The sequence below is a fragment of the Polychytrium aggregatum genome (assembly GCF_025602895.1).
Source record: "Polychytrium aggregatum strain JEL109 chromosome Unknown BJ171scaffold_3, whole genome shotgun sequence".
Lineage (NCBI taxonomy): Eukaryota > Fungi > Chytridiomycota > Chytridiomycetes > Polychytriales > Polychytrium > Polychytrium aggregatum.
The window spans coordinates 428,517-448,463 of record NW_026516205.1 but is presented as its reverse complement, the minus strand read 5'-3'; the positions used below and the strand labels follow the sequence as shown (position 1 = coordinate 448,463).

The 19,947-nt window shown below is 53.6% G+C and overlaps 6 protein-coding genes across 6 annotated transcripts; 3 read left to right on the top strand and 3 right to left on the bottom strand.

The window, feature by feature from the left end:
- Window positions 1–8: 8 nt before the first annotated feature.
- Window positions 9–1,017, bottom strand: BJ171DRAFT_487652 (uncharacterized protein). Its single transcript, XM_053109321.1, has 3 exons — window positions 797–1,017; window positions 463–587; window positions 9–299 (listed from the first exon to the last, which is right to left on the bottom strand). The coding sequence occupies exons 1-3, from the start codon at window positions 971–973 to the stop codon at window positions 125–127; spliced, it is 477 nt and encodes a 158-aa protein (XP_052970992.1). The 5' UTR covers window positions 974–1,017; the 3' UTR covers window positions 9–124.
- A 1,288-nt stretch (window positions 1,018–2,305) lies between these two features.
- Window positions 2,306–7,666, top strand: BJ171DRAFT_487650 (uncharacterized protein). The gene is made up of 9 exons (XM_053109320.1): window positions 2,306–4,211; window positions 4,439–4,564; window positions 4,602–4,700; window positions 4,738–4,860; window positions 5,005–5,430; window positions 5,524–5,586; window positions 5,906–6,118; window positions 6,359–6,467; window positions 6,716–7,666. Exons 1-9 carry the CDS (start codon window positions 2,372–2,374, stop codon window positions 7,596–7,598), a joined length of 3,882 nt encoding a protein of 1,293 aa, XP_052970991.1. The 5' UTR covers window positions 2,306–2,371; the 3' UTR covers window positions 7,599–7,666.
- Window positions 7,667–10,625, bottom strand: BJ171DRAFT_487645 (peptidase family M50-domain-containing protein). The gene is made up of 9 exons (XM_053109319.1): window positions 10,497–10,625; window positions 9,911–10,363; window positions 9,712–9,815; window positions 9,311–9,560; window positions 9,075–9,234; window positions 8,803–8,912; window positions 8,395–8,641; window positions 8,213–8,288; window positions 7,667–8,071 (listed from the first exon to the last, which is right to left on the bottom strand). Exons 1-9 carry the CDS (start codon window positions 10,578–10,580, stop codon window positions 7,792–7,794), a joined length of 1,764 nt encoding a protein of 587 aa, XP_052970990.1. The 5' UTR covers window positions 10,581–10,625; the 3' UTR covers window positions 7,667–7,791.
- Window positions 10,626–10,845: 220 nt separating this feature from the next.
- Window positions 10,846–12,733, top strand: BJ171DRAFT_487642 (uncharacterized protein). The gene is made up of 6 exons (XM_053109318.1): window positions 10,846–10,944; window positions 11,069–11,305; window positions 11,430–11,637; window positions 11,748–11,863; window positions 11,974–12,145; window positions 12,308–12,733. Exons 1-6 carry the CDS (start codon window positions 10,898–10,900, stop codon window positions 12,545–12,547), a joined length of 1,020 nt encoding a protein of 339 aa, XP_052970989.1. The 5' UTR covers window positions 10,846–10,897; the 3' UTR covers window positions 12,548–12,733.
- A 1,717-nt stretch (window positions 12,734–14,450) lies between these two features.
- Window positions 14,451–16,014, top strand: BJ171DRAFT_626909 (uncharacterized protein; the record flags this gene model as incomplete). Its single annotated transcript, XM_053115538.1, has 2 exons — window positions 14,451–14,681; window positions 14,809–16,014. The coding sequence occupies 2 exons, from the start codon at window positions 14,451–14,453 to the stop codon at window positions 15,982–15,984; spliced, it is 1,407 nt and encodes a 468-aa protein (XP_052970988.1). The 3' UTR covers window positions 15,985–16,014.
- Window positions 16,015–17,445: 1,431 nt separating this feature from the next.
- On the bottom strand, window positions 17,446–19,638 carry BJ171DRAFT_595350 (uncharacterized protein). The gene is made up of 7 exons (XM_053114595.1): window positions 19,427–19,638; window positions 19,045–19,169; window positions 18,750–18,859; window positions 18,456–18,610; window positions 18,284–18,360; window positions 18,018–18,123; window positions 17,446–17,806 (listed from the first exon to the last, which is right to left on the bottom strand). Exons 1-7 carry the CDS (start codon window positions 19,563–19,565, stop codon window positions 17,505–17,507), a joined length of 1,014 nt encoding a protein of 337 aa, XP_052970987.1. The 5' UTR covers window positions 19,566–19,638; the 3' UTR covers window positions 17,446–17,504.
- Window positions 19,639–19,947: the final 309 nt, after the last annotated feature.

Genomic DNA, 19,947 nt, shown 5'->3' with positions numbered 1-19,947 from the left:
TCGGCTTTGGTCGTAGCTGCAAGGGTGGCCATGTATTGAGTGGTGCTATGGACAAGGGACGGCGAGTGTGGCATGAACATTGCGGAAGGGTGCGCCAGCGAAAAATTGGATGTCGGTTGCGTGGCTAGATTTTGATGCTGAACGAGGTCTTGCATCCACAGGCCGTCTCGGCCTTGGGATTGTCGACAAGCTGGAAGCTCGATCCGATCAGCTCCTCGACATAGTCTAGAGTAGAGCCATCGATCAGCTCGAGCGAGACCGGATCAACGACGACCTTGGCTCCGATTTTCTCGAAGAAACTGGCGGAAGGCGGTCGGATAGTCAGATCAAATGATACTCGCAAGCCCTATTTCTTCATTTGGGCTGTCCAAGCGAACCCAACCTCCCCCTCAGGTCAGTCCAGCACAATCGTGTTGACTCGGTCAAGTGATTCGGGAGTGTCAAGCTACAACGGTTCCTCACCGATCGCTCTCCTCGAACTGGTCCGTCAGCTCCATCTTGTACTGGTAGCCGTGACAGCCGCCGGGGTCGACGGCGACCCGGAGCGCCAGACTCTTAGCCTCCTTCTGGTTGATGGCGTTGATTTGCTGTGGGGTGGATGTGGGAAAATGGGGGGTGGTCGTTGGCCACGTTGCATGTCGAGGGTTGCGGGCACAAAACGGTTAGCAATCAAGTCGATGGCAAGAGAGATTATCAAATGCAACTACGTTGATGGTCGGCAGATCGATAGCGACCGAATAAGATAGGAGAGCCCCCCCCCCGAATCGACACAGAATCTAGTCCGACCAGTTCATACCGAAGCAGCCTTCTCGGTGACGTTGAGCTGCCAACTGGGCGCTGGGGCAGTTGCAAACGAAGCTTTGGAGGCCGGTGCGGACAAGAGGCAGCCGCTGACCTTTGGTGAGGCGGCGGCTGCCCTCGAAGCTCGGGTCACAGCGGCGCTCATCATGCCGCATCCCACTCTTCCAAACATGGCTGTAGGTGCGATTAGGTGGTGTCGGCGAGATACGATTAAGGCAGAGCCCGTGGTCGGGGTGGAGGTGTGCTGTCTGCTCACCTCAACGGCTGCGGGCGGTTGTTTGTGGCTGCGCCTGGTGCCGGCAACCAGGGCGGTCGTTGCCTTACAGCGATTCCACAATGAAATGGGACACCCCGTTGAGCCATGACAGTGCTTTTTCTGTGACCTGAATACACTCACCCACTCATTGCAATCATGGCCAAACACAGCACCCTCGATTTCCGCATCGCTGCACTGCGACCGGTGGTCTTCACTCGGAGGCTGCCAAAGTGATCTGTTCTATTTCTCATGGCATAGTTAGACGCATGCCATCGCATACTACGCCGACAAATGGGTTGTGGGCAGGTGTCCCAGTGTAGATGGGGTATCAGGTGCCAGCCAAAGCCGTCTGAATCACACAGCCCATCCAAGTCATCCGTGTGGGAAGGTGTCTCGTTTCAAAATAAGCTCGCCATATATTGGGGCGGCAGAGAGTCCATGGAAATACATGAGCGCTCTTCGTCTCATAATTTCGTTGTTCCAGTCGGACCGCCGCAACCCTCAATGGCATTGTCGTCAATCATGCGCGGGCTGTCGCACCCCGAGCTCGGTCTCGTAACATATATGTTGCGGCTCGGCCGGCACCATCGTGGAAGCAATCAAAGCTCCAAAGGCTTTCTCCTCCAGCCAAAGGTCCTATCCGAGACACCACCACCAGCCAAGCCCAACCCTCCGTACTGCGGTCGAAAGTCTTGTCGAGCCGACTCGCCTTCTCACACACTGCACTCCAACATTGACAGCACCGCAAGGCATTCCCAACATCGATAGCATCGCAGGGGCCGTAGACATTGGCGACACATGGAAAAACGAGTTCTTGTTCTGACGATTCCGCCTCAGCACTCCTCCAGGATACCTGCTTCCCCTTCCTTCGTCCACCCTGAAGCCAACGTATCAAGTCCCCGCATTCATACCCGCACGCCACACACGACCCTCGACTATGATCTGGTTCCGGTCAGCCCGGAATGGAGCGATTCGGAGCACGATGGCCAACGCCGACTGAATGACTCCCTCCAATTGACAACCGGTCCTTCTGGGAGTCGCCGAGGGCTTCACGCCGAAAGGGGCTCGCGGATCGCCGGCGAACTACAAAAGATGCACATCCTTACTGCCTCGCACTTGCGGGCCATCACTTCCGACCTTAAACCCGACCAGGCCCACAAACTCACCAAGTTTGGCGGTCGTAAATCTCTGGATGACGTCCATTCCACCCTTGCCCAGCTGGTTCAGCTTGAACGCAAGTTGGGCCGTGCTCCGGTCACCGCATCCCGCAACACTTTACGCTCCTCAGCAAAGAACGAGCAGCGGACCGATGTCATGTGCACCAAACCCGTTCAGACCCAGTGGCGATCATGCACCGAGGGCCGGCGGTTCAGGTCTGGGCTGGAAAAGTTTCTTCCCAAGATTGGAATCTCAATCGAGCAGCTAAGTTCCTCCAAGAGCAGCAACTCGCTCGATCGCATTGTTGACATTGACACCGAGTTGGGCGGCGGTTTTGACGTAACCCCAGTCGAACCACTGAGCGCCTCCACTTCGGCTCTGGACAAACCAGTGAACAAGCAGTCTCAAACGCCTGCACGCATTCAGGACCGGCCCCGGCACCAACTTGATCGCGATCAGCATTCCAGTATCCGCCGAGTCGATTTCGACACACTTGCTACAAATGTGTTGAACCCGGTGGCATCCTCGGATGATGCCGTCGGATTGAGTACCGAAACTCTCGCTTCTGGACAAAAAATTACAAGCGCTTGCCAGGCGCATGGCCGTCCAGCAGAGTTACATCTCGACCCTCAGTGGCTTCAAGAGGCACAGACGGATCGACTTATGCATGACTCGACACGCACCTTGAATGCAGAACAGCTCACACCCGGTCGGCAGCAAGCATTGTCGCACGATAACGTCTCGATTGGTGAAAGACTCGATCACGATCTCCTTTGCCTGTCGGGAGGACCACGTCCAGAGCGAAGCCTTGCGAGCCTCATGTCGGACCTTGGCAGAGGGCTCGGCACATCAAGCGGAGATCCTGGTCTGGATCAGTTCCGAGAGCCGCTTGAAGTAACCCTTCCCAGGGCCGCATCCTCGCTCGACAGCCACAAGCCCAGCGACGCAACCGAGTCTGCGAATCGCTCCATATTCATCGACAATGCCACGGTTGCTAGACATTCCGACCTTCCGCCAGGGAACTCAAGCGTCCTTAATTCCATAAGCAGCGACAATGCAGTCCGCGCAGGCAGCTTAGATGCTCAGGGATCAACCAATCCGGTGCATCTTGGAATCGACGATAGACTGTCACAATCATTTTTTTTGGATGATACTCCTGCTGTAGGTACTTCCTTCATGCCACCATCAAGGGGTGCAACGACACAAGACTGGCTGTTGTCTTCGTCAACCGGACCTGGCGAATTGCACCGACCGGTTGATGCGCCCATGGCTGTGCAACAGCCTGGAGTTTATCCGCAAGTGAGTAAGGTGGTCGAGGCCCACATTCGCTCCGGTCCACAGGACCCAATCAGCACGGGAGCCCATCCACCAGCACCGTTTGCTCCAGGGGACAAGTCCACTCTTTCTGCAACATCGGGTTTCGCATTCCAACTGCCTCTGGGAGCATCTGGGGCCCCATCCAAAGTCATCTCAGGACAAATTGGTGCTGAAGTAGTGGCAGATGCACCCAAGCTATCCACTCACAAGATTGAAAACAGCACAGCTCAGTTAACAGCGACTATCTCGGGTGAACGCTCGCTTCTGTCATCGCAAACGGTACCCAAATCTCCAGCCCCCCAAAGGGGCCCGAGACTGCCAGGACCGGCTCTGAGAAGGGTCGCGACCCAGGGACAGATGACGGTTACGCCTGAGGAGCCCCCCGCTGTCACCAACAGCAGGCCACTTTCTCCCGATGGCCATGCAACAGATACAGCAGGTGCCTTAGAGGCAATGCGACGCAAACGGACCTCCGTATCGGTCGGAAACGTCCAAACAATCGGGGCAACCGATCCATCTCAAGATGATTCTGAATCCGGTCTGGGCGGCATCCTGGACTTTTACAAACTGAGCTTGCCAGGAAAACGACAGCCCTCTAAGCGCACACAGGTTCAAAAGTCGGTCTGGAAGCCCGGTGGAACAATGGATCCGGTCAAGAAGAAGGCATTCCTTGAAAGTAGTCGGTATCGAATCGGCTATCGTTTGGCCTGTGTGTGCCTTTGGTGGCGTGGACCAATGGATTTGTGGACTCATTCACCGGTTGTGTTGCATCGTACTGAGTCCTGCACGCCGTCTGTCGATACTCCCCACGCCGAGTGTATGTAAGCAGCATTTCGTCCCTGGACTCACAGTGACTTCATTCTCTTGTATCCAACGATCATACCTCTCTCCCCCCCCCAACCTCAGGAGAAAGAGCCATGCGCTATGCAAAGGAAACGCGGCTTCGCAACAAAGCCTCAGAAGAATCGTCTGGAAGCAGCGTGGGTAGCGACAGCTCATCCTCCACCAGCAGCACGCACAACGTTTTCGAAAGTCCCAACCCGGCCGCAGCTGATTTAGGATTGGACAGCCAGCACCTCACAAACTGGTGCCTCGATCTTGTATGTGTCCGGATATGGCAAGCTCGGAGCCTCTATCCCACAGGCAATGAGCGCATCGGCGTCATTACGTGGACGGGCAAACGAAGCTGGATCTTCCGGAAAGAGTGTCAAACAAGTCGCGGAAACAGTTTGCTCAAAAGATCGAGCGGCTGATGAAACTGAACGAGAACATTCTCGTGGAGCCACCCAAGGAGATTCACTCGACCTATGCACCGGATCGATACTTTCGTAAGTACGCCTGGCGATGTGCGGGGTGAAGCACGCTATCAAGCTGTAGCAATATGAGAGCATGTTGCGACCACGGGAGGGTGGTACTGGTGGAATCCCTACAATCTTGACGAATACAACTAATGATGACGACACTGACCTCAGCTGGCCAAGGAAATATCCGACCCAAGCCCGAGTCCGAAACTCCGGAGACCGACTCGCCGGTAGAGCGCTCCGGGAACACTTCTGCAGAGCCTCTCACAACACAACGCGACAGTCGTCGGCAGGAACTTACAGGTTACCGCGCTCGCCAACAATCTTTGCCCGATGCTGGGACTGACGTCATTCGGCATCCAGATTCAAATGCACCCACTATCGTGAAACTACGGCCGAGCCAGATCGCCGGCAGACATGGAGTGGCTGGAGTGGCTGGAGTGGCTGGAGTGGCTGGAGCAGCCCAGGACTCCGGCAAGCCCGACGGGGTGGGAGTCTCGGCTTCACCCGAGTACATCCGTCAGTTCCGGAACGAGCATGATGCTCGAATCACAGTTATTAAGGAGTTTATCGAGGGTCTCGACAAGGCATACTCCGGTTGGTATAGCGGCCGCAAAGCCAAGTCTTGGATCTGCTGCTATACTGTTGATATAAACTGTGTTCTCACACAGGGTATCGTTTATGAACCAGTTCCAGATGATGGACAGAATGAAGTACCCTCAGCACACAGGCTTAAGATTCAGTTTGTTAATGGTACGCACAAATATGACGCTTGGGATAGTTCAGTTTGTGGCTTGATAGTTATATGGGTTAGTCAAAGGAGAAGTCCTTGCAGCCCACAGTCATTTTTGTTCAAGCCGTCGGCAGTCTCGTATGTGAACGCCCTGGTCCACTGAATTCGCCCTGGCTTCACCCTCGTCTTGACTGCGGCCCGGGTAATTTTCTTGCCTGCATCGGACTCACACTTGACTGACCCTGGTCGATCGCTATTGGAATACACACTCGTCCTCCTCTGCAACACCCCCCCCCATTTCTCTCTTCCTTGCAACTCCTTCTGGTCATCAATACTTAGATTTCGTGGCCCTGGACAAGCGTGCCACCAACATACAGGATAACGTAGCCAAACTGATGATGCGGAGCGTCGATGCCATTCCAAATAACGACATCCAGCACGTCTCGGAGAAACAAGCAACACAAATGTCCTGGCATCTCTTCCAGTTCCTCCGAACCAACAGACATGCGCTCGTCAAGCCATACATTTCAGATCAGATCATGGACTCCATGGGTAGGTGCATGATGGCATGTAGGTATGCCAGTATATGGGCATGAGCATTGTGTGGGCAAGGTTGATGTTGCGTCGCCTGTCGCCCAGGATAAACAGGCTTTGATGCATGTTGGACAATCTCCAACACGACTTTGTTTCGGAAGGGAGGGTCTTCACCTCTGCGTTTGCAAGCACAGCGGGTCTGCTTCATACGGTCATACCAACCCCAACTAACCAATAGCAAACCTTGCACCCGGACAGAGGTTGATCAAGACGACCGTGATCGCATGTGTGATCTCCGCAAGATCGTTGCCAAAATGTCACGGACCGAGTATATTGTGCTCAAGGCAACTGTGGGACACTTGCACAGGTCAGTCTGTTGGTCTGATTTAATTCAATTTGCTGCTTGGATGGATTCATGGGGCTGGGCAGTCGCGACGAATCGAAGAGATATTCCTCCCCGACGGGTCATGGCTACGACTCGTATCAAAATCTGGGCTTTCATATTCGTGCCCGGAGCGCTCTTCTATGCCGATCTCGACATCACTTGCAGAGTCGGCTCCACGGACCAAATTATGACCGATATCCTTCTTGCGGCGCCGCCCTCCCGTATAACAGGATCGTGGATCTCTTCACTATACCGGTGCTGCGGGGTATCGCTTGGGTATTTGGGCCCGTCATTTTTCGGCTCCCACAGAAGGTGCAGTTTTCGGCGCCGACCTCCCGGCGGATATCGTATATCAGCTCGCCTCGACTTATCCAAAACATTTTCAAGAACCGGCGGCTATCCCGAGACGACGACCGGCGCGGATCGGGTCTCTCGCTTGAGGCTATGGTCAGAGAGTCATCCAAGGAGTCGAGTGACAACTTAAGCGAGTTGCTGCTCCCTATGATGACGGTGGCGGGATCATCGAGACTCATTGCCCAGAACGACGGGTCGATTCCGACCATCCTGATGGAGGAAGCTTCGGTGGCAGAAAGCTCGAGCTCGGACAGCGCAAGTAGCGACCACGATAGAGACCGAGACCATGGACTGGACCACAGCGAGAATGTGCTGGTTCCACCCAGTTATGGGGACTCGCCAGCGATATCCGAGAGCAATCTGCATGAAGCCAAGGAACCGCTGCCTATACGTCGGCGCCGGAGGCCCAGTCTCAGTGCCCACAATCTAACAGCCGTCGGGCTGAAACCTAGTATGACTGCAAGCAACAACAACAGCAACACCAACGACATTTTGCGGCGTCCGAGCCTTCAGTTGTTGTCGACTCCGAATTTAACAAAGTCTCTGATGGACCTTGGCAGCGAAGACGACGCTGCTGCCGTCTCGAGCAATGATCCCGAAGGATTCGGGTGGCATGAGCAAACCCTCGAGTTGTTCTCAGAGATGCTGTTCCTGAGCCAGCATGTACTGCCCTGCCAGTGCGCGGCGCTGGAACTGCTCATCAGCGAATACGAGTCCATTTTTATGTGGAATGAAATGAAGCACAACACCCGCTTGTGAGCCTCGCTGGGAGGGCCATGGTCACTTTGTCTCTGCACCCTGAATACACAATCTGCCATCCCGGGAATCCGAGGGCAAGGCCGCTGGGGCAAGGCCACTTGGGCAAGGCCACTTGGGCAGGGACGAAAGCTCATGCATCTGGCTCCCAACGGGTGCTGCAGCCCCACCATTCGAGCCCCTAGGTCCAAACCCATTATATTCCAAATGCTCCAAGCACGCTTCGCAGCATAGTAACAGACAACAAAACCGTGGCTGCGTTGGAAATCCACTTCACTGTCGATCGTTTGCGGGCATCCACTCTCCCAAACGAAACGTGGGACTTGCCAGAGACATCGAGACTCTCTCCGGATACGTGCCCATGGATCCAATCCATTATTACGTCCACAATGACAACAAGGGCATGTTGGCCATCCAGCATGTGGCTTGGTACCATGTTGAACACAGCCAGGGCAAAGGTAAATGACATGATGAACCTAAAGCAAAGTTAGCAAGGCCCGAGAGGCTTAGTGAGCGAATCGACATGCAGCAAGAAGTGAATCTCATGTGCAATCGATACAGTCTGCAATACAAAGCGATGTGATCCGAGGCTATTATCATCAACCTGCAATACCTACTGAAGCAACTCCTCAACCATGTATGGGATGCATATCGGGAGCCATCGCGCCCGAGGCACAAGTGATCCGATTCGAACTAAGCAAAATCGCACGCCGTTAATTTACCTCCTCCTGGGGCGCAGTCCGAATCGGAGATCGAGGGAATGATCAACTGCCATATACAGCACCGAATACAGCCTTACCGCCTTCCCAAATCTCTCGCGGGTCGCCCAGAAAAGTCACCGTTCTTGAGGTGTCCTTGCTTGACGGATTCAGGGTCGCGGTCGACTCTCTATCCCGAATACTAAGTCGGATTAACCGGACATACGGCTGCGGGACATACACCGACATGCATTGCATCGGTCCTGATGCCATGTCACAATCGCTTCGGCTTCGACACCTGGGATGATTCTCTGTGATATTATGAGCCAAGAGACAAGCTTGCATGGGCTTTGGAGGCGTTTGGGTCAGAATACGCAGAGAGCCTGCAAAGTCATTCTTATATATAACGTCCTGGCCCGAGAGCAGCTGACTCTGTAACAGGTTCATAAATTTCGAAGGGCTGTCTGCTCAAAGATTTGGAGGCCGTCAACCACACATTAAATCCTCACCGACATCAAGGTCTTGGTAGCGTCGAGTTCTTGGAAACACTGCAGCGAACTCGGTCTCCGACCGAAAGGATGCGCTTCAGAGACATCGCAACATTCTAAAGTCCCTTTGTCTGGAGCCAAAGTGCATCCATGAAAGGTCAAACGCCTGGCATTTACATTGGGGGCCACCGTGTATGTTTTGCATATGGTAGTCAGGGTGTCCGCAATCCGGCTTGAGCTCCATCGGTCGGTCAGGGCCAGATTCCCATTTGGCGCACTCGAAAGCCACTGACCTTCTCGGGATGCTGTGACACAATAGCCTTGATGTATGGATGTATCATCCACAAGATTTTCGTATAATAGCTGCTCCCAATCCTGGACAGTGCTAGCGTCTCGTCCGTTGACTTGCGAGATCATGGCTGCGGGCGGCACATGGCCACGCAATGGCGAGTCCTACCAGCAATAATTGAATGACATGATTAATGGCAATCTTAGCCTTGGCTGGCACCAACAAAACAACAGTACTCACCCTCGTTACGTCGAGGACTACGACCCCCGAATTCGACAGCTTGTATCCCCAGGAGAGCCATAGTGGTAGCGTCGTAAGCACAAGCCATACCCACAGGCCCAGTACAACATTGTGCCATACACCGGCACAAATCACCCTCAGCTTTTGAGAGGGACCCTTGGTTTCCAGTGATGCCTGATGGAGGTCGACAAATGCTCCTGGATATATAACATAGAGGAATACGCCAACAGATTCGATTGGAACTCTCTCGCTACTCGACGGTAACGTGGGAAACAGCCGTGTGAGATTCGTAGGACTCCTTGCATAGAGTGAGATACGAGGGCGCATCCGTCCTGGCGAACGATGGCAAGCTGCAAAAAGGATCCGCTAAAGTGTGTCCAGTCTACCATCTGAAGGCTTACACTATTGCAGCAAGAGCGTGCCCTAGCTCGTGGACGACGCCGCATACGAGCAGCGCAAGGACATAGTAGCCCAAAGATGACACATGTATGTTGACCCCAGGTATCTACCGATATGATCAATACAGAACAAATCACAGGAGTGGTAAGACGAGGACACCAGCTACTCGCCAAGGAACCATAGGCGGAGCACGGTTCTTACCAAGGAGACAAAGCCATTGCTTCCACCCGCCATCGACTGGGCAAAGTATGTTCTGGTTGAGTATGACGAGCTGCTGTTGCTCCTGAATTCCAGGTCCTGAGGACTGAGTGTTTGGACGGCTGTGATATCGGCTGAGGGGCTCGCAAGCTTTGCAAATACGACCAATAAGCTTATGCCATTGGCCGCGAGGAAAGCCATGCTGCCAAAGAGGGAGAGGAGGCCAAACACAGCCCCGGCTGAATAAAAGAGTCGGTGGAAGGCTCTCCATGGCGGAGTATCGGGGACCAGTTTGTAAAGGGCACTATTCAGCGCATTCGTAGAGAATGAGAGAGACCAATGGCCGATGCTCAGATGGTGGAACCGCTTTCGGGCCGAGCCGTGGCTTGAGCTCGTTGGAAGTAGGGCGGGAGAACCAGGAGCTACGGGGTCGGTGAGCTCCTTGAATTTCTGCGGCTGTGGATCGATAGAGAATTAGCTGCCTGAAGGTTGATAGAGTCTTGAGCTGGCCGCGGTCAATTCCTGGGATGGAGAGCAGCAGGAGGGCAGGGCCAGTGGGATTCGAGAAGTACCGAAATCGTGCGCTTACATAGAACCTCGCCAAGATCAAACCCATCACCCGGACGAGCGCCCAGAACACCAGCGTCACAAAAACAAGCGACGCAACCGCCATCCTCGACCGTGCCAGCAGGTCGCTGAAGGTGCTGAAGGTGCTGAAGGTGCTGAAGGTGCTGAAGGTGCTGAAGGTGCTGAAGGTGCTGGCTGCCAGAATGCGGCGGATCCGCCGGTTTGGTTCCAAGAAGCGCAAGTCAGAGGGCCCGTGGGGGTCATGTGAAGTCATGTGGAGTCATGAGATGCGGTGCAGCTGGCTGCGCGCGTTCGGCCTCCTGCCAATCACAAAATCGTGCCATCGCCGCTGGCAGAATCGACAGGCTTTCGTACTGTCTGCTCCGGCCCACCGACTCTCCAACAGCGCTGCAGCACAGCAACATGGAATCGCCAGTCCATCAGATATACATGATAACGGGAGCCAACAGGTAGTTGCTTTGGCATACCGCTGTGAACTGCCCGACGTGGCTGACCTGAAGTTCGGTATAGGCTCTGACTCCCCCCCCCACCAACTCCCGATTCCGCGCATTGCTCCTGATATGATCGTCTCAGCGGGCTCGGCTATGCGCTGACCAAGCGGCTCGTAGCAGAGGTCTATATTGCTAAGCGACAACCAATGACGGTGGTGATGGCTTGTCGCAATGAAGCAAAAGCCAAGGCAGCCCAAAGCCAGCTAATTCAGGACTTGTTCGACGACGAAGACGAGGGGAGGCAGGTGCTTCAAATCTTGCTGGTTGACCTCTCGAAGCCGACAAGTGTAATTCAAGCCTGTGCCGATTTCATGAAGAGGTACGATCGTGATTCGAATTATCGAGCTCACCAGCTTGGGTGCGAGCCTTCTTTTTTTACCATAGCGCTAATCGACAGCGGGCCACACAAGCATCTTACAATCATGCATCCCTTTGCATTCCAGATTCCAGAGGCTTGATATACTTTACCTGAATGCCGCCATCCTCAACATAACTGGTGTCAATATTTCCAACTTTTTCTATAACATTCTCACTCGGCCCAGCTACGTCGCAAAGACAGGGGGCGACGCCATCGACCAGCCAAGGGGCCTGGTGACAGAGGACGGTCTCGGATTGTGCTTCGCAGCAAACACTTTCGGACACTATATTATGGCAAGTTGTCGAAGCCGTTGTCTTCAAGCGCACGGCGGCTCTTTGGTTACCGTTGCTAACGGATATCTCAATATCCATGCTCCTGGCGTCTCCCTCATGCGCACACCCAGATCAAGGAACTCGAGCCAGTGCTGAAGGCTGCACAACCCAGTAAAGTTATCTATCTGACCTCAACTTCGGCCGTGCCTGACTACCTCTCTCTGGACGATTACCAAGGCATAGAGAGGTAACAAGCCACCGGGTTGTTCTAATTTCCGACTAGCAAACACAGCCGGTGATACGATGGTCGCTCACTTGCGAGTGAGCTCCGCTCATCCGAAATTTGATCTGTTACAGTGCCAATCCATATGAGAGCTCGAAACGTCTTGGCTGTGTGGTTATGTTGCAGCTAGCCGAGCTGCTAAAGTCGTCGGGAATTTATGTGTGCATGGCGAGTCCTGGAAACATTGCCTCCAGTATTATCGAAAACCCAATTATCTATGCTTGTCAAATTGGAGCGCTGACTATGGTAAGCAGCAGGTTGACGAAGGGGAATTATGCCCATACGTATCAATCTTGTCTGTGAATACGCTCGAAGAAAGCGTTCGCAATGTTCTAAGGGGCTCGATGAACCATCGTACAACCCGTCTCCGCATGCACAGCCCTCTAAAACTGAATGACTTTACTGCAGATGCGCCTTGCGTTTGCCTCCGGATGCAATTTTACCTGTGAAAACGGATGCACCTCGCTTATGTATCTGCGCGACATCGATCCATACACCATCGATTCAAAGGTCATATATCATAGCGATATATGGCCTTGGGGCAATCCTTTTGTGAAGCACCTACAATTTGAATCTCCTGATATGAAGCTGGCTGAAGCCGCCGAGAGTCTGCTCCACGACCTCTGGTCCCAGTATCGAGTCATCTGATCGGGCCTTGGTCCCGCAGCGACAATACACGGTATTCAGGGGGGAATGGGGCACCTGCCCACAACCCATTTGACAGCGTAGTATGTGATGTGCATGCGTCTAACTATGCCATATGATATAAAGCAGATCACTTTGGCAGCCTCCGAGTGAAGACCGCCGGTCGCTCTCCGATCTCCACAATCGACCTGCATACTGTGATCATGTTGCGCGCCGCATTGACGTCGCGATTCCACACTGTCCGGCAGCTGGGATTCTTGCAGCTCCTGACAAAGTGGGAATTCGCAACACTGGGCGCATCGAGTCCTTCCAACCGAACTGGCTCCAGGCACTTGGAGCACACCAGCGAGGTGTTGAACTCGTTCGTCGAGGCCACCTTGACGCTTCCATGAGGGTGATTGGGACGGCGTCGGTGGTGCTCGAACTGCTCAAAGTACTGAGCAAACCGCTGCCTCCGGGGGCTGGATGCATAGCCCTTGCCTTGCCGCTGCACTGGTCTCGGAGTCCCAGCGGTGAATGTTGCTCTTGGACACACTGAATATGGAAGCAATGGTTTTCAGGCAATGGATGATGGTACTGCACCGCATCACAGAATGGTCATGGCCAGCGCGCGATGGTATTGGGCAACAAAACATTTGATCAATGGTCAAACCCGGGGTGTCCCGTTTTTTATTGGGCCAACTTGGAAGATACCGGATGAACATGGCTTGTGTGAGTCAAGTCAATACCATTCAACAGCCGCAGACTTGAGCGAACTTGGTGGATGAATGCCACCGCGATGTGTTGCTCACGGGATCGTCATTCCATCGAATGAAGATGTTCCTGAAGGGACCAAAATTTAATTACTCCTGCCAGTCGAGACTTCAGTAAGGGTGGGCATACAAGGGATGGGGTTGAGTTCATTGGCTCTGCAACTGAGAACGATGCACAGGGTATCGGTCGACGATCTGAGCTTTGGTGCTTTAGGTGGCGGCGGTGCATATGCGCAAACACGAAGCAAACCTGAGGTTTCATGGCTTGGATATCTGTCGGCTTGTTTCTAATTTCCAAAAGGTCATTGTGGGCAATGAATGCGTGAAATTTCATTTGGGAAGAGAGTCTGGCCTCCCCTCGCTCTTGACGGCATTCTGAGGAGAGTAGGGCACATCTTCGCTAGGGACAGGGACACAACGTCGTTGGATCATGTTGTACTCGGCCAAGAGCGACCATGTGGTCAAACCCATTCCTGGGTGTCCGACCCATGGAGGTGTGGATTGATTCCCGAGACGCAGAGGGGTTGGACACATTGGCCGCATGAGGATGGCGGTGTCGAGCCAGCAACAACCAGCGATGCGCATATCACCGCCATGGATACAAGGCGAGGCCCTGGTCATTCCTCCGTGGGATTATAGCTGCCAATGCTTGGGCCGTGAGTGGGTGACTCTCCCGGCTCGGTGCTCGGTCTCTAGGTGATGACGTATCGGGTAGTAGCAACGACAACGGCAACAGCAGAGAGTGTGATCGGGGAGGATGTCGTCACAATTGGCGGATGGTGGTCGATATGGGCGGTGATGCACCCTCGCTGGCATGAGCTGTGGTCGATAGGGCCCGGAATGTAGTCTCATCGCCAGCAAACCTCACCCAGCGCCTGCAGTTGTCCATCGGCCTCGGTCTCAGTCTCGGTCTCAGATCCAATCTCTGTCTTCCTGGCGGATCCTGTTCGGTTCTACCTCCGCTATTGCGCTTTGCGATCGGGTCACTGCAGACCCAGACAGCAATTGCCTGCCCCGGCCTCCTCTCGCCATTACCCTTGTTTGCTCAATCCGAGACCCACTCAAGAGGCTTCATTCCGACGCTCGTAGAGGCGCCTCCAAGAACAGTAATTCCTTGGAACTTGTTCCTCTCCATCAAGAACAACAGCGCAGTAATGGGTTGTGGTGCATCTCACCCGCCGGGAGTCGAACCCATCTCCAGCAAGGATGATGGCACATGGGCCCAGAAACCCCCTGGGCAGGCCAAAAAAGTCGAGCTCAACTTCAGCGAAACCATCGGGAGCACCGAGATTTTAGCACCGAGCCTGGCCATGAACCACACACTTGTCATTGCAAATCCAGATGAGGAGATGCAGCGCAACTCAATGGCCAGCATCGGTACCGAGGTGAGTTTAGGGACGACAGAAAGTCTGGTCTGACTCGCGGGAACGTTCCCACGCGGGATGCACGAGCCCAACCCGAGTCACTCATTCCCGCGCATCATCGTGGTTCTGAACCCCCACCGATCTCCAGAAGTCCGGCGAAGTCCATCCGTTCAGTATACCCTTTGGTGACGAGCATCCATCTCCCAGCCTTCGGCCAGAGCTATTGTCGCTGCTGGGATCTTCGACCGTCCCAAACTCGCCCCCTGCGGTCCCACAGCCCCAGGCTTTACAATCAACATCTCTGGACACTTCGCCAGTCGCTACCGCCGTCGGAGCCAGCGATGCATCAGAGGATCATTTGGCCATTGTAGGATCGCATTTGCCAGTCCACATCCGAATCAACCCCACCAATACGGAGCCCTTGGCATCTCCAAAACTATTGCTGGATGATGAGCCGGCGGTCGATCCAGCCGATCTCGAAGAAGTCATCGTCGAGGATCATAGCGACCCAAACGAACTTTCCGAACAGGACCCCACCAAGTGGCTCGATGATGAATTCGAGGCCGATCTCGGGGCCGACGAGCCCGGTGAGCCCGATGAGCCCGACATCGAGTTTAATGCAGTCACAGATCCCACCGATGTCGACGACGAAAAGCGGGTACGGGGCCTCCCTCTGGCATCGATAGCTCCGCTGAGCAAGGAGCCTTCAAAAAAATCGCTGTCTCAACCGGCAACAGATTATGTCCCTGTTATCGCCACTAATGACGGCCCATCAGCACTCCCAGAGAAGGGTGGGGTCGACGTGGACGATGCCAGCAGCTTCGACAGCAGAAACAAAAGAAACGAAGCATCCGATGACGATTTTGATCTCGAAGACATCTTTGACGACAACTACCGTAAACTCCAGGGCAATAGACGGCAGAATCCGTCGGCAGTCGTAGCTGCAGCAGACGACAGAGACAACCGAGTAGAGAACTCTGAGCACTCCGCTGATCCAAACACTCCTCAAGCGTCCCAGATTGGAGGGCCAGCGTCAACTACACTGGATGCTCGTGTCCCGAAGGTTGAGATGAGTGCTGAGAATGGTGGCAATGCAGCAGAAGCAACAGCAACCGGGACAAACACAGTTCCGGATCCACCACCGAGTCTTCCTGGACCAATTTTATCCGTCCGTGATCAAGACATGACTGTGTCAAGCGAACTGCATCTGCCCTCGACCGCCGTGTCGGTGCAGGCCTCTCTCGAAACCATCGTGCTTGAAGAAATCGCCGTGCGGCCGTCGTTCAAGAGCAAGGCCAAAACGATCGAGGAGGAGGAGGACTGACGTAACTGCAGGCGGAGCCAGATAGTCAACAGACCCATGCTTGCCAGGTCAGAGAAGCGCAAGGATGTGGAATAAGCATAGAATCCGATCGTTATACCCTGATAAGCAGCAAGCCCATTGAGCACAGAGCCAAGCAAGCGCATGCAATCCATGTATCCCATAGTTCTATACATAACCTTTGACTATGTGCCCTGGTTCCTTTGTTACTGCCGTCCTCAGCGTCGCTACGGATTCGACTTGTCGCCTCCACACTCATACTACGACAATTCGAACAGCATCGATAGCGCCAGAGTACGTCAGAGACTGTGATGCTGGCCATGCAGAAAGGTGCGAGACTGCGTCCATTTTCTGTCTTTTGCACATCAGCAACAGCCTCTGGCACAATGACCTGTAGGCTGTGGCAGGCCAGTCATGCATGCAATACGGCGCAAACACGATTGGCTATAGTTTCTCAGGCTGATGAACAACCAGATCCACAAATGTGACTATCGTTGGACTCATATATAGCGTACCCAATACGAAAGAGGACATTCTGTTTTGAATCGAGGCTGCCGTTGTGTTCCGGGTCCTGAATACACCTGTCCATGGCTCGCCATTGGTCAAGCAGTGTATTCAAGGATACTGTATTTGTGACAGTCTTTGAAAACAAGGGAAGAGAAGGATCCGCCTCCAGTCCCATGATACTCAGGCTTGCACTGGATTTCGAACCATTCTATCATCGCTAGAGACGTCCATATCTCGGAACAAATGGCCAACGGCATCACTGCCAGTCGATCGTCGCCACTGGTGATCGACCGAGTGCATTCAAGACTGTGATTCCAAAACCAACCGAAACTACTCGATTGTTGACGAAGACTGGGCAGAACCATACGACTCGCCCACCGGGACCGACAGATCGCCGCGCTGACGGCGGCGGTTGATGTGGAGGGCACAGGTGGAGGGCACAGGTGGGGAATACGGGTGGAGCACTGTCTTGATTCGTTCTCAACAAGTTGTATTGCCATTCGCACAATCATTGTATAGTTAAAACACTGAGACGCTGAAAGCCAACAAAGACATTGGCCCCAAGATATATTTGCTCTTACTGTCAAGCGTCGTACACTTTATTCAGAAAAACGGGGCACTACTCATTCCATGAACATGTTGTATGTGATGAGGTTGCGTCCAACTGAGCCACATGCAATCCAGCTGATCACCTTCGAGTGAAGACCACCGGTCACTATCCGGTATTCATAATCGACCTGCACTGCTCAAAGTACCGAGCAAATCGCTGCCTCCGAGGGCTGGATGCATAGCCCTTGCCTTGCCGCTGCACTGGTCTCGGAGTCCCAGCGGTGAATGTTGCTCTTGGACACACTGAATATGGAAGCAATGGTTTTCAGGCAATGGATGATGGTACTGCACCGCATCACAGAATGGTCATGGCCAGCGTACGATGGTATTGGGCAACAAAACATTTGATCAATGGTCAAACCCGGGGTGTCCCGTTTTTTATTGGGTTCCATGTAATAGCACATCGTTTATGTAGTACACATTGCCGCCCTGAGAGTGTCTTGAATCCACGGCGGAGGCGCCAGAGGGCAAGTGGCGACGATGATCGAGGTCGTAGGGTAACTTTTGGAGATGCCGCTTGGGCGAAAGATGGGCTCGAGCTTTCGCGGGCCAGCTTTACTGGGAACTTTGTCCTTGGGTGGTCCGCTGGGCGGGTCATAGGCTGGGTACCTATTGATGGTATATCCACAGCACGAAGATGGCTTGAATGGCTCGGAGACCCGTTTTCCGTCCTTTTTGCTTGCAGCTGCGTCAGTCTGCTCCGATTTTTCTGTTGACAAGCCGTCATTTTTGTTGTTGGCGTTGGTGGTATTGGTGTTACAGAAGCGATGCAAGCAATGGCATCGGGGATGAATATGGTATCAATACCGCAGACTTGGATACGATGCACCAAAGTGACCGAGGGCGCGCAAAACTAAAGCATCCAGCGCACCCACAGCTACCCATCTTCGGAGCATGAGAAATCGTCGTGGATGTAATACCTGAGCCAATGAGCCCAGCAAAACTGTTGAAATAGTCCAGCCTTGCGCTGCTGGAGATGAATGGGCGCTCTCCGATGACCTTCTTTTTGTGGACCTCGCGGTCTTTCTGCTCATCCAATAAGGAACGAAAAATCAAATCAGCACTTTATCCGAGGCAAAGGCAGCCAAAGTCATCATGTCAAATATCCTCATGGAGCAGCGGAGGAAGTTTGAACAGTTCAACCATCGAGTCGCGAGGCGATTGCCATGTGGTTACGCTTCCCCACCTTTGACATCTCCAAAATGTTATCGTACGGATCACTGACGTATTCGAAAGACTTGCCGATGGTCACGTTCGGATATCCTGTTGCGGCAAGAGGCCACCACCAGCTCCAGTGTCAGATTAAACCCTCAACGACTCGAACAAGCTGGCGAGCGGTAGTTTGGACATGTACTTACCGTATCCACTTCCCCGTTTTGGAGGCTTGGTGAGGAAGTTGGGCTTGGACTCTGGCTTTTGCTTGGGCTCCTCGGGCCGCAAGACAACATCCTGCTTTGAGGTTGGGAGCGGCCATTGCTGCTCGATCGTTCCCCACCACGAGCCAGATCCGGACCTGTGTTAATAAATGGTAGTGAGCAGAGCGTCGCAACCAAATCGAGGTGAAGGGCTTGGAGTATATGGCGCTGTGATTCATGCGTCGGCTGAGGGCCCGCGAGCCCCCAGCAAGATCGACAGTGGGCGCAGACACCCACGGCTTAGGTGGCACGCTTGACGGCTTGAACGGAGTATTGGTGATATTTTTGTCCTTTGCCTGCAGTCTCCAACGGCGTCGTAGTTGCACAAGGTCTGTATAGGGTTCGTTCTGGACGTCAATTCGCAGATTCGTCAGTATGAAGGTAGACAGGCAGGCAGCATACTCTGTACTCGCTTCTTGGTGGATAAAGTGTGGTATCATGCGCATGTGTAGGATATGATGTCCATCCGCTGATGCAGACATATTGTGCGGATAACTCTTTGTGCATCCATAATCAGCCAGCCGCGACCAACCTCAAAGATGCGCGAGTACTCCTTCTCAAAGTAGACCTCTTTGCTGTCGTGGCCATCTTTTGGGGGACTCGTCAGGAACTGTTTCCCTTTGGAACGATAGGTGAGAAAGGCATCCGCCAGCCGATCTGACGGAAAAAAAGAAAAAGGTGGCGCAACATTATCGGGATTGTTAATAAACCTGATATGCATGATTCTCAAAGCGATACATGAGCAACCAAGGAGGTTAGGCGGGCTCCATCGAAATGCATTCCAATGCAACATTCGATGAGCGCCAATATGCTGACTCGGGCCAACCATCTCCATGGCAACCGGATCCGGGGAGATGTGGATATTGACAAGGCATCTGCGCTGGCTTCACGTCAACGACTCTAGGAAAACTCACCGTGCTTGCGCTCCACAAAGGGCTCTCCGGTTGATATGTAAGCGGCTTCGCTGAAGAGGCCGATGCGATCCAAATCGGGCCTCCCGTACTTGATTCCGGGGACATCACTTCCTTTCTTTGATGCTCCTTTCTTTCCCATAGCGTTTTGGTGGCCGAATGCTAATGTGCGGTGGAGGCGGGAATCTTTGAAAGGAAACAAAGGCAGAGAGTAGGCGCGAGCGAAGCTATCAAATCGACCAAGCCAGGCGAGGTTGCAGGATATCGACGCGGAAGTCGGAGGATAGAATAGGATAGAATAGGATATAATAGGATGTCCGATGCAGCTATGGATAGTTAGGCCAATGTGCCCTGGGAAGATAATAACAGCCTTGCGAAGGCGGAAGAATAGCAACTCTAACGAAAGGATGCAACAGCCACAAACTCCTCTGGGATTGCTTGGTGATCACGGCACTATACCGGCGAGGCCGATGGCTGTCCGAAGAAGGGCGGCTGGAAGGCCCACGCACTTTCGGTTGTGCATC

Bases quoted from the DNA above. Each gene is read 5' to 3' on its own strand.
- BJ171DRAFT_487652 (XM_053109321.1), bottom strand. From the start codon at position 973: ATGTTTGGAAGAGTGGGATGCGGCATGATGAGCGCCGCTGTGACCCGA. The intron at 588-796 runs GTATGAACTGGT...TCCACCCCACAG, and splicing joins TCACCGAGAAGGCTGCTTCG to CAAATCAACGCCATCAACCA. The intron at 300-462 runs GTGAGGAACCGT...GCCTTCCGCCAG, and splicing joins CAGTTCGAGGAGAGCGATCG to TTTCTTCGAGAAAATCGGAG.
- BJ171DRAFT_487642 (XM_053109318.1), top strand. From the start codon at position 10,898: ATGGAATCGCCAGTCCATCAGATATACATGATAACGGGAGCCAACAG. The intron at 11,306-11,429 runs GTACGATCGTGA...TTTGCATTCCAG, and splicing joins TGTGCCGATTTCATGAAGAG to ATTCCAGAGGCTTGATATAC. The intron at 12,146-12,307 runs GTAAGCAGCAGG...ACTTTACTGCAG, and splicing joins AAATTGGAGCGCTGACTATG to ATGCGCCTTGCGTTTGCCTC.
- BJ171DRAFT_487650 (XM_053109320.1), top strand. From the start codon at position 2,372: ATGTGCACCAAACCCGTTCAGACCCAGTGGCGATCATGCACCGAGGGC. The intron at 4,212-4,438 runs GTCGGTATCGAA...CCCCAACCTCAG, and splicing joins GAAGGCATTCCTTGAAAGTA to GAGAAAGAGCCATGCGCTAT. The intron at 6,119-6,358 runs GTAGGTGCATGA...GCACCCGGACAG, and splicing joins TCAGATCATGGACTCCATGG to AGGTTGATCAAGACGACCGT.
- BJ171DRAFT_595350 (XM_053114595.1), bottom strand. From the start codon at position 19,565: ATGGGAAAGAAAGGAGCATCAAAGAAAGGAAGTGATGTCCCCGGAATC. The intron at 19,170-19,426 runs GTGAGTTTTCCT...TTTTTCCGTCAG, and splicing joins CTTTGTGGAGCGCAAGCACG to ATCGGCTGGCGGATGCCTTT. The intron at 17,807-18,017 runs GTATTACATCCA...GCTTGTCAACAG, and splicing joins TGCTGGGCTCATTGGCTCAG to AAAAATCGGAGCAGACTGAC.
- BJ171DRAFT_487645 (XM_053109319.1), bottom strand. From the start codon at position 10,580: ATGGCGGTTGCGTCGCTTGTTTTTGTGACGCTGGTGTTCTGGGCGCTC. The intron at 8,642-8,802 runs GTGAGGATTTAA...ACGCCTCCAAAG, and splicing joins CTACCAAGACCTTGATGTCG to CCCATGCAAGCTTGTCTCTT. The intron at 8,289-8,394 runs GTAAGGCTGTAT...GATTTTGCTTAG, and splicing joins GCGAGAGATTTGGGAAGGCG to TTCGAATCGGATCACTTGTG.